The 16,516-nt window shown below is 51.7% G+C and overlaps 1 protein-coding gene across 2 annotated transcripts; it reads left to right on the plus strand.

Moving 5' to 3' along the window:
- Positions 1–232: 232 nt before the first annotated feature.
- Positions 233–15,534, plus strand: TEKTL1 (tektin like 1). Of its 2 annotated transcripts, XM_090030032.1 has the most exons (8): positions 233–496; positions 757–1,309; positions 1,874–1,978; positions 12,672–12,870; positions 13,583–13,749; positions 14,263–14,358; positions 14,692–14,805; positions 15,309–15,534. In XM_090030032.1, exons 2-8 carry the CDS (start codon positions 764–766, stop codon positions 15,507–15,509), a joined length of 1,428 nt encoding a protein of 475 aa, XP_089886158.1. In that variant the 5' UTR covers positions 233–496; positions 757–763; the 3' UTR covers positions 15,510–15,534. The 2 variants fall into 2 exon arrangements, with proteins under 2 accessions (XP_089886158.1, XP_089886157.1); XM_090030031.1 differs by having other exon boundaries at positions 383–1,309.
- Positions 15,535–16,516: the final 982 nt, after the last annotated feature.

A 16,516-nucleotide genomic window follows, 5' to 3' on the forward strand; every position in this document is an offset into this window, starting at 1 on the left:
CCTCCTCCCCTGAGCTGCCTGCCAGGATCCGGTCCATCCGCCCCTCTCAGCTGGGGCAGGAGCAGCCCCCTGGGCACCCACCAGGCCCTGCTCTCCTCCGTCCTGGCCTGCCCGGCTGGGTGGTCTCCTTTCGCGCTCTTCCCCGGAGCCACCCAATCTCCCCCCAGCGCACGTGGCCTTGCCCTTGCCTGAGACTCCTTCTGAATGGGGCTCTGTGAGGCAGCACCTGCTGCTGTAGCAACCGTCTCCATGGAGAGACACAGACGCAGAGACATGAGCCGATCTGGAGCCAGGAGCAGTGCCGGCTCCAGGGCGGGGGGCAGGATCCCTGGGATCTGCTGACCTCAGCGGAGCCAGTGGCTCTGGTGGGGCTCAGGGCAGCGCCCGTCACTGGGCACCGACGTGCCCCAAGCCCTGCACACAGGAGCAGGGAGCGACTCAGAGAGGGAGCAGCGGGGCTCGTGCCAGCCCAGCATCCCCACTGCTGCCACCGCAGGTGAGCCCCATGGACCCAGGCAAGCTGGCGTGCCCTGTCCCTGCTGGTCTGGATCAGACCCACAGGCCCAGCCAGCCCGGCATGTCCTTCCACACTGCTCCCCCAGTCAGCCTGGCTGGTCTCCCCCCCAGCTCTGTATCAGACCTCTGCACCCTGACACGATGCCAGCTTGCTCCTGGCAGGGGCAAGGAGCAAGTAAGAGCCCCAGTGCCCCCTGCAACTGTAGGTGCTGACCTAGCTCTCCCTCCCTGTCTCTGCAGTGCTGCCATGGGGCCCCCGGCAGAGCTGCTGCGGGGCCGTGCTGGCCCAGAGGCCTGGCGCAAGGCGGCCAAGGCCACGGTACAGGCAGCACAGGATCTGGACAAGGGCTGTGCTCAGGAGGCCTTGTCCCTGTGGCGCCCACCAGGCCAGCCCAAGGAGCTGCCCCATGAGCGCCGGGCACGGCTCCAGAGCTGGCACTTCAAGCTGGACGTGACAGATACCGGTGAGACCTTGGAGAAGCCACCCGAGGGGCCAGGTGTGACACTGTGGAAGAGCAAGACCAAACCGCCCTCGTGGGTTAGCCAGCTGCCCCTGCCCTGCTTCCGGGACTTCTGCACCAGCACCAGCAACCGCCTGGCCCACCGCTACTGCAGCACCGTGAGGCTGATGGTGAGCCGGCTGCGCCAGGCTCTCAGTGAGGTCAGCCAGCAGGCCAAGCACCTGGTGAAGGAGCGCAAGCATCTCGACACCGCGCTGGCCAAGGTCCGCACCGCCCTGCTCACCAACCGGCAAAGCGCGACTGTGCGTGGGTACCGCCCGCAGACCGAGCAGGTGAGAACCCCGTTCTCCATCTGCCCCATCCTCCCCCAGCCCCACCCCCATAGGCCCCCAGTGCCTACAAGCCCAAGCCTCCAATCCCTAGGCAGCCCCCAGCTCACATGTACCCTGCTTCCCTATGGCAAGGATGCCAGCTACACACCAAACATGTGAGACCCCCTTGTGCTCTCCAGTTCTGATGTGCCCCCTTCCTCCAGGGCCCTCCCAGGCATCGCAGCACATCTGTCTGGGACAGCAGCCATATGCTGAGCAATGGCCCATTTTCCCATGCTCATCCAGCCCATGCACCCCTATGCCCTGCAGCACAACTCTGTGGGGGCACTGACCAGAGAGCAGGCAGGTGATGTGCCCAGGTGCCTTTCAACTGCCGGGTGCCCCCACGCCCCACAGGACTGCTCTGTATTGCTCCACACCCTCATGTAGTTGGGGAGGACCCTCTCTGTGCCCTGTGGCAAATCGCTAGCATTGCTGGGAGCTGAATGTTAACCTGACCCATGTTTCTGCTCCTGCCCTGCCCATCTGCCCTTGGCCCTGTCCCTTGTTCCCTGCCGCTGCCAGGCCCCTGACCAGGTAGATGCCCTGCTGCAGTGGGAGCGCAAGGAGCTGCAGAAGCTGAAGGTCAGGCTGGAGGGGGATATGGCCATGTCAGAGAAACACCTCCAGGTGAGGCAGGGGCTGGGCTGTGGGGGGCACAGCACATGCAGGTGACCTGTGAAAGGTGCTGGCACAGGGCGGGATGGCACACTGGGTCTGTAGGTGTTTGCTGTAGAGTGCTGTGTGTGTCAGGGGTGCAGCAGTGGGTACTGCTCTGTCCATCTGTCTAGTCTGCAGGTACCTGCCCTGCAGTGTGGTGCTCTGGGTGTAAGGGGTCTCAGGGAGGGTGCTGATCCAGGAAAACAGACCTTACGATGACAGGCTGAGAGCCATGGGGCTCTGTAGCCTGGAAAAGTGCAGGCTCAGGGGTGATCTGATGGCCACCTATAAGTTTATCAGGGGTGACCACCAGGATCTGGGGTAATATTTGTTCACCGGAGCGCCCCAAGGGATGACAAGGTCGAAGGGTCATAAACTACTACAAAACCGTTTCAGGCTGGACATAAGGAAGAATTTCTTTACTGTCCGAGCCCCCAAAGTCTGGAACAGCCTGCCATCAGAGGTGGTTCACGCGCCTACATTGAACACCTTCAAGAGCAAATTGGATGCTTATCTTGCTGGGATCCTATGGCCCCAGCTGACTTCCTGCCCTTTGGGCAGGGGGCTGGACTCGATGATCTCCCGAGGTCCCTTCCAGCCCTAATGGCTATGAAATCTATCTAAGAAATCCTCTGTCTCTCCAGCACAAGTTGGGCAGCACCAGTGCTCCCTGGTGTGTGTGTTTGGTGGGAAGACAGTATTGGCCCATCTATCTGTCTGTGGCACCAGTGCTCCCTGAGGTGTTGCATGCATGTGAGTGGTGGCACCATGGATACTGGCCTGTCCATCTGTCTGTCCAGCTGGCACAGGGTGGTGTAGCTTCCTTGCTCCTTGGGTGGCTATGTGCATGAACAACAGGTGTTGGGGTGGACACTGTTCCAGTTGACAGGCACTGGATAGATACTGGCATTCCTGTGGGTACACTGTGCATGCATGTGTATGTTGGATGTACTCTGTGAGACACTGGGGGTGAGACTGTGGCAGTAGTGGGCACTGACTCATCCCTCTGCCAGATGCAGAGTCCAAAACTGCTCCTTATCACAGTTTGTGACTTTGCTGTCCCTGCATGTGGGGGCATTCTGGGGACAGGCAGTGACCACAGCTGTAGCTTCTGCTTTCACTTTGTGCATGATGAGCCCCAGGACCTGCTCCCTGGTGCACCTGGGGCTGAAGGAGATCAACCAAAGGGGTAAAATGTGCCCAGAGGAAGGTGCGGGGGAGAGGGCAAGGCAAAGAGGAGGCAGGTGGGTGAGAAAAGGCAGGAGATGGGGATGGGAAAGAGAGAATGGTATTGTCAGGCAGTGGCAGAAGGAGAAACTTTGGGTTGGGGTGAGGTAGACGGGATAAAGGTTACCCCAGTGGAGGAGACCACCTGCAGGGGTTGCCAGACTGCCCCCTGCACAGGGCTGTGGGGTTAAAGGTCCAGGGCAGCCCAGTGCCCAGCGACAGCAGCTTTTTCTCGGGAAGTCAGAAGAATGTAACCCATTTGCCCAGATCCTCATAGCAGGTCAAAGATTTGTCTTATCTGCTACTCAGTGCACAGGCTGTAGACTTAGCTGTAACTTGGTTTCAACCCATTTAATTCTGCATTCTTAAAGTTATTTTCACTCTTGTCCTTAGGGCCCTATTATTTACCCCAGCTAACACTGGGCAGGCCAATGTCATTTTTTTGCTATTTCACTGATGTATTTTATTGTTGCCAAACCTTTTGGCCTGGTGGGCCTGATGAGTTGGTGCAGGTTCAGTCTGTGAACCAGATCCGGTCTGTGGACTGCACAAGGCTGGGGCCACATCCTGGAAGCCATATCATATCCACAGCCTCAGCCTCAGCCCCAGCCCCACATGTGCCAGATCAGGCCTGCCAGTGCACCTCCAACCCTGACCCATACATACCAAACTGGGTCCATTGCCCTGCCTCCAGCCCCACACACAGCAACTAAACGTCAGGCATAGGGACTTCATCCGGGCTGACAGGGCTTGGAAATGTGGTGCTGGGGGAGCAGTGGCAATGTTAACTTCCAGACCCTTGGGGAGCTCCATGGGCTGGATCTGGCACACAAGCCAGGGGCTGAGCACCTCTGATGTATCTAATAGCAAATAATGATGGAAAACTTGAATTGATGTCAGCATCTTAAAAAATCCACCCTTACACCTTCCTCAGTTAGGACTCTGTCTCTAGCACCTGCATTGGCCTTCAGAGGTCCTGGCAGCAGACAGCAGCCACTGCCACCAGGCCACCAAAGCGTGTGCACACCTGCTTGCTTCCAGTGGCCCCACACAGTTCCACTGCCATGGCTGTGGCCTCCACAGAGTGAAGTGCCCTGTGGGGGGACACTGGCTGATGGTGGCACCAGGCAGAAGCAGGAGCCTCAACCCATCCAGCAGAGGCTGTGGAGGTTGGCTTCCAAAGGGGCCCTAAGCTTGGACACAGTCAGTTTTACCAGCAGAACTTGAACTGTACCCACAATACGTGGTAGCACAGGTGAGGCCTCAAATCTTTTCCAGAACTGTGTTAGTCTTTGCCCGCTAGCATGAGCTTCTTGTTTGTGAGCCAATGACTTCAAAGCTGCCTAATTTCCTGGATTGCCATCCAAACGATTTCTGTTTCTCTTGATCTGCCAGACAGGATTGCTTGCTCAATCATTGTTTTGCTCTTCTCTCTGACACCCCCAGGCTTAATACCTTGGAAACTTCTACCAGTTTTTCAGGTCCACCACACAGGAATACTCACATTTCAGAATAAGAGCAGGTTTTGATCCAGTATAGACCTTTCTAAATTAAAAGTTTAAAAAAGACACTCTAATATGTGTCCATGTGGCCTGTTATACCGGTAGGAATGAACTGTTTTAAACACACTCACCAGGTGCAAACAGAAGAGCAGCTCCCCCTTGCAACTCATAGTGCTTTGCAAGAAGCTTGTGACATTCGTGGTTTTTTTATGTCATCACTTGTATCTGGAAACTGCTTTCCAAATACAGAGGTAATTATCCTCTCATCTAAAAACCCTCCCCCAGTACACATTTTCTCTGTAATTTTTACTAACCTAGTTTATACATAAATTTGCCACCTATACACATGCACATACACCATCAATGGAAGTACTTGTACTATAAACAGGTAAGCAGTTGTTTAACCTTATGGGGTTGAAGCCTTAGTTTGCAAACTGATGCTGAAACAACTGATTCACTGTTACCTCTACCTAAAATGTGCCTTCTTCCCACTTTCTGTGACAGAGTGAATGTCCAGTGGTACATCACTTTATCCTGTTATAAAAAAGGCCTCCTTTTTTAATTCTCCATCCTGCAGATGCTAAAGCACATGCTTTTCATTTCTCCCAGCTACGCTTTCATTGAGCCAAATACTTTGTGCTTGGCTGAGGCATCCAGTTTCAATCTGAAGCAATCAAGAGATAGAAAGTTCACGCTTTCCTTTGGAGCTAGTTCCAAGGATTAATTATCCTCATTGCAAAAAATGTGCTCCTTTTTCTAATTTGGTCAGGAAGCTGGACTAGATGATCCATATTTTCCTTTGATCCTGTGTTACCGCGTTCCTAATTTGTACTCGTCTGGCTTTGATGTTCACAGCCTGAGAACTTGTTCTGCGGCCTCTACTTTTTGTTTCCCTCCCGTCATTACACACTCACCTTCTTCTGATGAACTAAGCACATCGAGCTGCTTCAGTCCCTCAGTATAAGAAGGTCTCTTCAGCCCACAAATCAGTTAGATTTAGAGCAGCTTAGAGGGGGCACCATGGTGGTGACTTCCTAGGGAGTAGGCCTGTGTGAGTGGGCAGCAATCCGATCCGGCTTTGGATCCAGCCGCTTCAGACGGCCACAATCTGATCAGGAGCCCGGGACCGGGTTTCCACCTCGATTCGGCCGAAGCAGCGCCCAAGCTTCAGAGCCGCCTTGAGATCCGGCCATAGGGTATAATGGGGAATCAATTAAATAACTTTGTTGTTTCTTGTCTGATTTGGATGAAACTTGCAGGGAGGGTAGCCTCTGCTGAAAGCACGAAACCTGCCAAGCTTCAAGAATATTGGTGCACAGGTTTGGGAGAAACTGTACCCCAAATTCTTGAAAGCCAAACTCATGTCACTTGTGTGTGTTACACCACAGGGGGGTGAAAACTGCAGGGCTGACAGCTCTTACTGAGGCCACAAAGCCTGACAGGCTGTTTCAGGAAGATCGGTGCAGGGGTTTGGGGGAAACTGCACCTAGATGTGCAGTTGTAACACCTAGATGTGACATGAGTTTTGCTTTCAAGAATTTGGGGTACAGATCCACCCCCCCAAACCCCTGCACTGATCCTCTTGAAACTTGGCAGGCTTTATTCTCTCTGCAGAGTCTACCACCCCTGAAAATTTCATCCGTACCAGACAAAAACCAACGAAGTTATAGATAGTTTATTGTTTCCCCATCATACCCTATGGCCAGTTCTCCGAGGCGGCTCCGAAGCGCTACGGGAAGCCGAACGCGGGGGTGCTGGGACCCGGCATGCCACGCACGGCCCCACTAGGGGCCTCCGCCCCTCGCCTTGGCACTAGCAGCCGGTGGCGGGCGGACAGCCACGCATGCATGCAAGTGCCCCACATGTGCCAGCGCTCTTGCCCCAGAAAGTGGCACAAGACCTATTTTGCTTCTGCATCCACAGCAGCTCTCCTGGTTCATGCACCTGTTGAGTGACCCTGAGGTTATAGCACTTTTTTTTTTTTTTTGCCTTTGTGGTGCAGCAGTCCAATCTGAATTTAGGCATTTTGATCTTTTTGTAACACTTATTAGACTGTTACATGTTTTTGATCTGTTTACTTTAGAAACAACATGACCAGTTAAGCAATCCTTTTTGTTTAAGCCACGCCACCTATGACGTATAGTTTGTAGACAACTGTACACTGCTTTGGTGAGCCGTTATGACGTAAGGAAGTATTTTATTTGATTTTGTTTGTTTTTGATTAGGGAGAATACGATGTTAGCTAGAGTAGGTTTGAATTGTTTTATTAAGCCACTAGATTGGTGGGTGATACGGTGTGGTGCGGGCTTTGTTGGTTTTTAGAAGGTTACCTACATGATGAAATAGCTGAGATTTAAAACTTGCTTCCTGGTCAGTGTGTAGAGACTGAGGTACACTGTGGTAGCACACAACATTTTGAATAAGCGCCTTGGCCACAGTTCGAGCCTTTTGATTAGGGGGAGGGTATGCTTTTGCTCACTTGGAAAAATAATTACCCGCTACTAAAACATGCTTGGTTTTACATGGTGTAATGGACAGGGGACCCAGGATATTTATTGCTATTTTTTTCAAAGGTTATTTAGCCTGCATGGAGACCATGGGGGTCCTGGGATTATTTTTTAATGTTGGGGGGCACCACAGATCTTGCATGATCTGCACTAGTTTTTAACAGATTTTTTTTAGCCTAACCAGAGACACTGAAACTGGACCTTATAAGAGACCTTGTTAAGGCCCATCTGTATTTTGGTATTGGAATTATGTACAGCTTGCAGATTTTTATTTATTCATTTATTTTGGTACCACTATTTGAATAACTTTCAGGTTTGGGGCAGATTTTAGAAGTTTTTGCACCAGTGCTTTTTGCTTAATGCTTAGCTTAGGACATACAACCCAGTACCCTTTTTAAGCACAGATGATGTTGCCCTTTTTTAGAGAACTTTTTACTATTGATTTTTTTTTACTTTATTAGTTTTTTAGTGTTAGTATTTTTTGCTGCCATTTTGTACACCAAATTATTAACCTTTTGGCTTTTATTTATCTATCTATTTAGTATTTGGGGTTGGCTTACCTCTGGTTGTTTTGACTCTAGGTAGTGGCTGTATTTGTAGTACTTCAACTTTACGTTTAATTTTTACTATGTGAGGTGTAAGGGATGAGGAATTAGCATTTTGGTGCTGTTTTTTTAGGGCAAACAACGATTTGGTACTTGGATCTTAGGCAGCTGTTTTAATCATTTAGCCAGTTGTTCTTTGTCTTCTTCCAAATTCTGTAGCCACCAGAGAGCACTGTGGTCTGTTTGTAATGTGAAGCACTTTCCTAGAAGGAAGTGTTGAAAATGTTTGCTAAAGGTCATCACAGCAAGCCAGTTATTTTATTTTATTTTTTTGTATTTGCATATTGGCACTTAGCTTTGTTTGAGGCTTGACTTGCATAGGCTACTACCTTTCCGGGCTTTCTTTAACTTGTGACAAAACAGCTTCAATTTACCTGAATTAGTGTTTAATGAGAAGGGCATCTGAGGGTCTGGATATGTTAAGACAGGGGATGACATTACAGTAATTGCCGCTTTAGCTTTATAAAGGCATTTTAATATTTCCTCATTTAGATTAACTTTGACTTACTGTAGAGCTTACGTAAGGATCTTGCAATGGTAGCAAAATTTACCACAATATATTTATAATAGGAGGCTAAACCCAAGAAGCTGCACAGTTTTGTTATATTTCAAGGTACTAGCCAGGCCACAGCCTGCACCTCCTCTGGATTTGGGCTTACCCCTGTCTGTGGAGGTTACATGTTTTAAAAAATTTATTTTCCTGCAGAAAAGCTGATAGTTGGTGGGTTTAATTTTAAAGTTGGCTTTTTTTTTAAAACACTGCTCTTAGTTTTTGCAAATGCTTTTAAAAAGTTTGTCCTATTCAATTATATTATTTTTCTAGGTACACTAGATGGGATGTTTCTTGTAAATTCGCTAACATGATATTTATTTGTTTTTTAAATGAACTAAGAGCATTGTGTAATCCAAAAGGCACAACATTAAACTTCAAAAGTTTCTTCTTAGTTCAGAAAACTGCTTTAACTTTATTTTTGGGTGCCTTTTCACCTGCCAGTACTCACTAGCCAGATTAAGGATGAAGAACCATTGAACTTTGGCCAGGAGGTTTACTGTGTTATTAATTTGAGGTAAAGGGTAGGCATTTTTAACAGTAATGTCATTCAGGTTATGATCATTTACATGGACCTGCACACCTTGCCCTTTCTTTTGCACTAACACCACAGTGGCAGTCTGATGATTTCTTTTTTCTCCATCTTTTGCAACTGCTGATTGAATTTTTGCTAGAAATGGATGGGTACATTTGAGATCCCTGTTTGACAGGTTTGGCATGGCCAGTATCAGTTCAGTGCTTTGTTAAGCCTGTATGCCTTGGGTTGTGGTTTTTAAGGCCAAGTACATTTGTATACTTCAACAGGACTTTCTGCACTGCCCCCACTTGCTTAGGCTTTAGGCCATGACTTGCACAGAAATTATAAAAGGCACCTTGATCACCCTATAATTTTTGCGCTTTATACAGAGTACTTGAAGATATAGTGCCACTGAAACCTAATACATGTGCAGCTCCTATTCATGGGTATTCAGTGCCTCCACAGAGGCCAGGTTGCAGGGGGTGCCGTCACCTGCTCTGTAAGCTGGCCAGGGCTCCTGGCTCCAGGGCTGGCTGGAGCCAACCAGGGAGGCTCCTGGCTCCAGGGCTCCTGGCTGGCTGTCAGTGGGGGAGGGGGGCTCTGCACCCCCACTGCTGGTGCCAGCAGGCATTAGGGACCCTCTCCAGGGGGGGATGGGGAGGAACCAGCCTGGGGACCCCCAGCCCCAATTGCTGACTTAACAGTTCCCTCCCTTCCCCCATGGAGGCAGCCAGCTGCAGGGGGTAAGGGGGAGTCTCCTTGAACTGTCTGTATCCTCCCTGTGGCAGACCAGGGGCATGGCACTTAACGCTCTCAGGGAACTTCTATCCAGTTCCTTAAAGCTCCTCTAATTTAAGCACTACATTTACTACCTGGTTTAACAAGGGTTAATTTTTTGCACTCGGATATTTTTAAAGTGCTCTACAGCTGTGCATGTGTGTTAGGCCACAGCTGTAAAGCACGTTCAGGGGCCAGATCATACAAAAGAGTCGACTCTGTCTATGCCCACGGCATGCCAGTTTTCCTGCATTTCATTGAAGGTTATTGCCTGGCTTTTACAGCAACCAACCTTTTTGATTTGGGGTTCTCCTGCAGAACAGTCACACCTGTTTAAATGTTCCAATCACAGTGCCCCGATACACGATCTGTGGCTTTGTTGATATATTAATACCACGCACTGGGCTTTTACCCACTGGGGCTCCTAGTGGAAACTGCAATGTGTTAGTGAGCTTACTTTTAAATAATAAGCCCTCCTCTTCTTCACAGCACCATTTTTTTTAGTTTGCCAGTGATTATTGTATTGTTAGATTTTTTATTATCACTTTACATGCCAAGTACATATCATCAAGCTGAACTACAGCCTATCAGAGCCACATAATTACAGCTTTCCACTTGGGGTACATGACACCAAGATGACTGCACAAGTAAAACTGTACCGGAGAACACAGGATGAGCCACTTGGGGTTTCCAACTTCATATATGGGGTCTTGGTTCACAGGACAATGGCCAAAAAGAAAGAACAAGACCAGGTCAATATGCAGCATTACATCACGGTATTAGAACAGTGACAATATTACTAGCAAGGCTAACAATGATCCTGCAAATGCACACATTTAACACCTTAGGTTTCCATTCCACCTTCGGAGGTGTACCCTACAAACTGGCCTTAGTCCCACAGCTGCTAGGTACAGGTCTCCAGGTCAGGAACCACAGTTTTAGTCCTGAATCTGGCTGCGTGTCTTCCTCTCTCTCCTTCCAGCTGCCTGCTTGGCTTCTCTTTGTCTCCGTCCCCTGCCAGCTGTCTTCCTTCGCTTACTCCACATCCACTCGCTTCTTGCTTGTCAATTCCTCTTTTTCTCACTGATGCCGATGGGAAATGTAGGCAGTTACAGACTTAAAGCCACACGATATACAATTCACAGTATATTTCATTAGTATATTAAACATATGCTCAGAAACCACAGGCTTGTTAGGGGCTCTGTTGCAGTGATTAGACCAGGCTACCATCTGCTTGGAGATGCAGCAATGTAGTCCCACCATGACATGGTGACAGGTTGGGGGATGTAACAAGTGCGCGTCCCGGGGCCAGTCAAATCATTGGCCCACCCACTTGTCTCAGGGCCAACTGCCCACCTACTTTGCCCGCCACCATGATACAATTAAATGATGATAACCAAGCAGGAGGCTACCCATGTACTTGCCCTGATGTCAAGGGCTTATATACATGGCTCTGACCTACCCTATACAATGTCTCATGCCTCATAGATGGCATCACCTGGCCCATAAGCCTATGCCCTCACACTGGGACCTGCATGCCAGAGTCTCACACGGGACTCACTCCCCTCTGGAGCTCGCAATCTCTGTGCTCTCATTCAACCAATCAGGGCTCCCCGCCCCTACCTGCTCAGGGTTGCCAGCTGCTACCACCTCAGGCACTGTGCCTCCACAGGGTCACCCACAAGGCAGGGAGGGCTGAGGCTTTCTGGCACCCCATACTCAACCTTCACTGAGGAGGCACAGGTGTGGCATGTCCTGGAGACTGCCTTGCCACCAACAGTCCCACCACACCATCCAGCCCCAGGACCAGGACCAGGAGCCTCCTGCCATCCCCACAGCTCCTACCCGTACCACCAAGATGATGTGAGCAGTAGCTCCAGCTGGGTGATGCTCTTCTCCCAACTATTTGCAGCAGACTGCTGGCTACTGCTGCTCAGGGCCCGGCTCTTATAATGAACAGCTGGGCCCTGTTCCTGATCAGGTAATCGGGCCTGATTGGAAGTGCAGCCACCTGCAGCCTGCTTTGCTGGTGGCTCACACCCCTGTGCTCTGTTATAGGGGGAATGAGGTAAAATAAGGAATCCTTTGTAGGGAACAAGTTTTCAAAGAGCTTTAAATGTACAGCTCCCTTTGGTCCTTTGCCCAAGGTGACAGGTTAAAAGGCAGGGAAAACTGATATGAGGACATTCTGGGAATGGCTCCAAGCAGGGAATTTGACATCAAGGAATAAAAACTCATGGTATCTTTTAGTAAGCCAACTAGATATTTGCAAACCAATTATTTATTTATTTGCAAGCTTTCAGGCACACTCACCCTTCATCAGGCATAGGAGAGAGCAGAGATTGTAAAAGTTCTCCTAGGTAGAAATGAAAATTCATATTTCACAGGACAGCTGAAGGAGTGGTAAAATCTCCTGTCTGGAATAGTTGATTTTGTCCAGGTTCGGCACAGAGAAAGGTTGAAAAACCTCAAAGTTGTCTGATGGCAAACAGGATGTGGAAGCATATTTCCTTCAGGTTATGATGTTTCATATTTCACATAAGAGTGGAAAGATGGACAGCACTTCTGGGCAGGAATTTCCTTTGGCCTCTAAACCAATATGGCTACAACCTGGATACCTGACACCAAGGAATGTCTTTAACTCTGGGACTGGAGGAGTGTGTGAGGGGTGTCATGGGGGACCCTGACCTGTCTGTCTGTCCATCTGTCTGCATGCCCAGCACGTGCTGGGCAGTACTGGTACTCCATAGATCACCATGTGTAAGGGGTGTCATGGCAGGTGCTGGCTTTCCCATCTATCTGTGCAGCAGCTGCTGGGTGGCACTGGTGCTCTCTGGACCACAGCACGTGAGGGTAACACAGTGGGCACCAAGCCACCAGTCCAGCAGGCAGTGGGAGGTACAGGTGCCCCGGGGGCTGTGAGTATAAGGAGTGTCAGAGCAGGTGCTGACCCATCCATTTGACTATCGATCCGGCAGGCGCTGGGCAAGTGCCAGCGCTCCCTGGGGGAGCTCTGTGAGGAACGGGGCCGCGTGCTGGAGCTGATGGGGCAGCCACTGCACAGGGTGCTACTGGAGTCTGGGCGTGGCTCATGGCTCAGCCTGACCCGGTCCTCATCCCCCAACGTGGATAGGAACCCCACGCCGGAGCCCAACCCAATAGGGCCCTACACACCAGGTAAGGGATGAGGCCATCTAGGAGAGAGCCCATGCCCCCATCCCTGCATCCAGTAGACACCCCTGCCTCCCTCGGGCCACCCCTTCTCACCTCTGCCAGGGACCCTGTCACCTTCCCAAAAGAGACACCATCACCAGCCCCACGGAGATCCCTTCAACCCCTGGGATTGCCTCAGCCCCCCAGAAAGCCCCTTATAGCTTTCCTCAGATGCTTCCAGCCTCCACTGGTACCCCATTTTCTGCCCTCCCCAGAGATCCATCTCTGGCACGGATGTCTCCCCAGGGACCCCCTCTCTACCGACCAGGAACATGAACCCCATGACCCCCTCAGCTCTCCCCATACTCCTCCAGCAACTGTCACCCACTTGCCTTTCTCAACTTGTTGAGTCCATGGCTGCCAGTGGGCTCTCCAGGAAAATGGCACCCAAGCTACACCCCTCCCATTATTCCCATGCTCCCTTAGCCCATGGTGCTGGCTACAATGGGAAGGATACACAGAGTGTGGGCTGTGCCTTCCCCCACCCCCTTGGTGGGGGTGTTGTGTCTTGTGGCATCTCCCCAAAGTACAGATTGGGAGACTATCCATTGTGGAGGATCTCTCTGCCCTGAGGGTCCATAACATGGGTGGCATCTCCCCTCCGTGTGAGGGGAATGCACAGTGGGGATCTCCCAGCCGCTGGAACCAGTCCTGACCCCGGTGTCTCACACCCCAGAGTGTGCTGCAGCTATCGAGGAGGCACGGCACCTCACAGTGCAATCCAAGAAGGTGCTGACGGTGCTGAAAGAGGACACGGTCCAGGCCACAGCCACCCTCCGAGAGGCCCAGGCAGCCATTGATGGCAGCCTGCAGCGTAAGATGAATGAGACTATGGCCCTCAAGGTAACTTGGGGGCGAGGACTGGCCCCACACAGGACATAGCAACCCCCTACAGGAACCTGACCCTCATGGGACACTGCTCTACATACTACCCTCTGGGGACCTCTGCCCACCACACCAACCCCAATGGGATGCTACCCTACATGTGCCAGCCTTTCTGCAGAACCCTCTTCCCCACAGGCCGTCTCCCTAGGGCCCTGCCCCTGACACACACTTTGTTCCCTCTCCCCACCCCGTACACTCCAGTCACTCCACAACAGCCCATCCTCATGTGTTGCCCCCAAGGGACCCTGCCTTCTTCTCCTGACTCCCACCTTGCCTTCTCCCAAGGATACCAACCATTGTGGGGGCAGGGGAGGGTGCCCCAAAGGATGACTTCCATGTCCCCTTCCCTCTTGAAGGGGTAGCCGCTCTTATTCAAACTTAGTGCTTGGAGGTGGTGGAGGGATGACCTATTCCTGTGTAGATCTAGGCTGATCCCTAACTACTTGTGTATCTCTGCTTTTCCCCTGGCAGGAGCGTCTCTATATGGTGATGGGGGGCATGCGCAGCACCTTGAATCGCTGCCAGCGCTTCCACGATGAGATGGGCATCACCCATGGCATGACCATGGTGCGCAGGGGCATGAGAGGGTTTGGGAGCAGAGGCAGGGAGAGAAGGAGCAGGTGGGAGGAGAGATAAGCAGGCAGGTGGTGTGATGGGAAAAGGGCTCCACAGCTAGAGAGGGACTGCAGAGAAGTGGAGGGGAGGGAGTACCAGCTGGAGGGCAGTGATGGAGCGCCTGGGGTAGAGATACCAGCTGGCCTATAAGATGGTACCAGCTAGGGGAAAGGGCTGGGAAAAGGGGGACCCAACCAGGGAGGCTGAAGTATGTGCCTTTAGTGGGAGGGGATTGCTCGGCTGTGGGGCTCTCCCAACTCTGATGTGCTGCGCCCTGGGTTTCAGGGCCCTGAGTCCAGCAAGTACCAGGAGACGCGAGAGAAGCTGACCCGGCCCATAGTGCGAGTGTATCAGCGACATGTGGGCACCCAGCTGCCAGAGGCCAACATCCTCACACAGGTACCCACACTCTGATGGCAGTCAGGGGAAGACGTTGCCAGGCACAGGGCTATCTCATCGGGTTTGGAAGGCCGTAGGGGCCAATGGGACAGATGGACTGGGAGCAGCTTACCCACTGTGGTGGCTGTAGGCAGTAATGCTATCCAAATATGGTAGCTGTAGGAGGTTATGGTGTTGCTAGGCTTTTGCACCTGGCCTGCCTGTGGTCTGTGAAGGCTATAAGGGATTATGAGGCTGCCAGATGCAATGCCTCACCCGGTGGTAATGACTGAAGTGTCACTCTTGCTGGATGGGTGGGACTTTGCCCAGCTGAGACAGGTGTTGATGGTATACTGGGGTCTTGGGGGCAGCAATGCCTCATCAGGCTGTGACAGCTGCAGAGGATGATGCTGTTGAAGAGCAAGGGGGGCAGGGGAGGGCAGCGTTGAGTTGGGTTGTGACACCAGCAGGGAAGGGACCAGTGAGGCCCCACTCAATGGAACCCACCCTGTCCTCCGCCACAGGGCAGCACACTGCTGGAGTCCTCCATGCAGAACACGGCCAGGAACGTGGAGCGCATGCAGCACACCAAGAAGCACCTGCGCTCCTGCATCCACGACAAGCAGATGGGGTTCGATGTGGATGCCAGCATCCAGCGCCTCCGCCGGCGCCGCATGCACCCACGCAACAACATGGACGAGGCCAGCCAGCTGACCTGCTCCTAGGGGCACCCTGCCCCAAGAGCTATGCTATTATACAAATAAAGAGCCGAGAGCCTTTAGTGCCAGCCCCAGCACCATTACTCACCTGGGGGTTGGGATGAGGGTGTCTGTGCGTGTGTGCACAAGGTCGGGCAGACCTGAATAAGCTGGGAGTTGGGGAACAAGTAGTCCCTAAGCTAGGTGCTGTCTCTTGTGAGCAAGCCATTGGATTCAGGCATCAGGAGGCAGTGCCTTCACCCTAATTCAAGGCCATCTCCATTCCCACAATCCACAGGCCCATGCTTGTGGGCAGGACTCTGTGCTAGAGCCAGCACAGCTAAGGACACTGGGCCAGGTCCTCACGGACTGGGGATGCCAGCACGGTGCGGGGTGAGGGGGAGCAGTGCCATGGCGACTTCACGGGACAGACAGCCCTCTCCTCAGCTCTCAGTCTTTCACTGCCACGGCCAAGCCCAAGTCCACTTCTTGTTAAATATCAAAGATCCACAGCTCTGGGTTGTTACCAGATTTGCCCGCTACTTTGGGGTGTGCTCATTTATTAGGGCTAGAGTCTTGGTAATTCTATCAATGTGCTGCTTGTGTTACTTGTGTTTCTGTATGGAGCTGTATCTCTCCCCCTGCAAGCCCTCACCCCCAATGGAGCTATCTTGCAGGACTCCATTCAGTGGGGCTGGGTTCCTCCAGTCCCCAAATCAGTCATACACACAAACACACACAGATTAACGTGACACGCCTGACCTGGCTGGGTTGATCAGCATGGACAGGCTGACACCCTCATATGCCAAGAATCAGTTCATCAGAGCAACAATAACCACAGTCAGACACAAGCACACAGTTAAACAGAATACCTCTGAATGCGGCCGGGTGTCCAGATGACACCCTCATGGGCCAGCATTCAGTTCATTAGGGCACGTCTGAGCCAAACTGGGTCAATCAGCCTGTACAAGCTGATCCCCTGATGTGTTTCAAATTCAGCACGTCCCAATCTTTTAGTCTCTTGATGAGCAGAC

Source organism: Crocodylus siamensis, chromosome 15 (genome assembly GCF_052110815.1).
Source record: "Crocodylus siamensis isolate JL-2025a chromosome 15, ASM5211081v1, whole genome shotgun sequence".
Lineage (NCBI taxonomy): Eukaryota > Metazoa > Chordata > Crocodylia > Crocodylidae > Crocodylus > Crocodylus siamensis.

Bases quoted from the DNA above. Each gene is read 5' to 3' on its own strand.
- TEKTL1 (XM_090030031.1), top strand. From the start codon at position 506: ATGGACCCAGGCAAGCTGGCGTGCCCTGTCCCTGCTGGTCTGGATCAG. The intron at 12,871-13,582 runs GTAAGGGATGAG...CTCACACCCCAG, and splicing joins AATAGGGCCCTACACACCAG to AGTGTGCTGCAGCTATCGAG. The intron at 14,359-14,691 runs GTGCGCAGGGGC...CCTGGGTTTCAG, and splicing joins TCACCCATGGCATGACCATG to GGCCCTGAGTCCAGCAAGTA.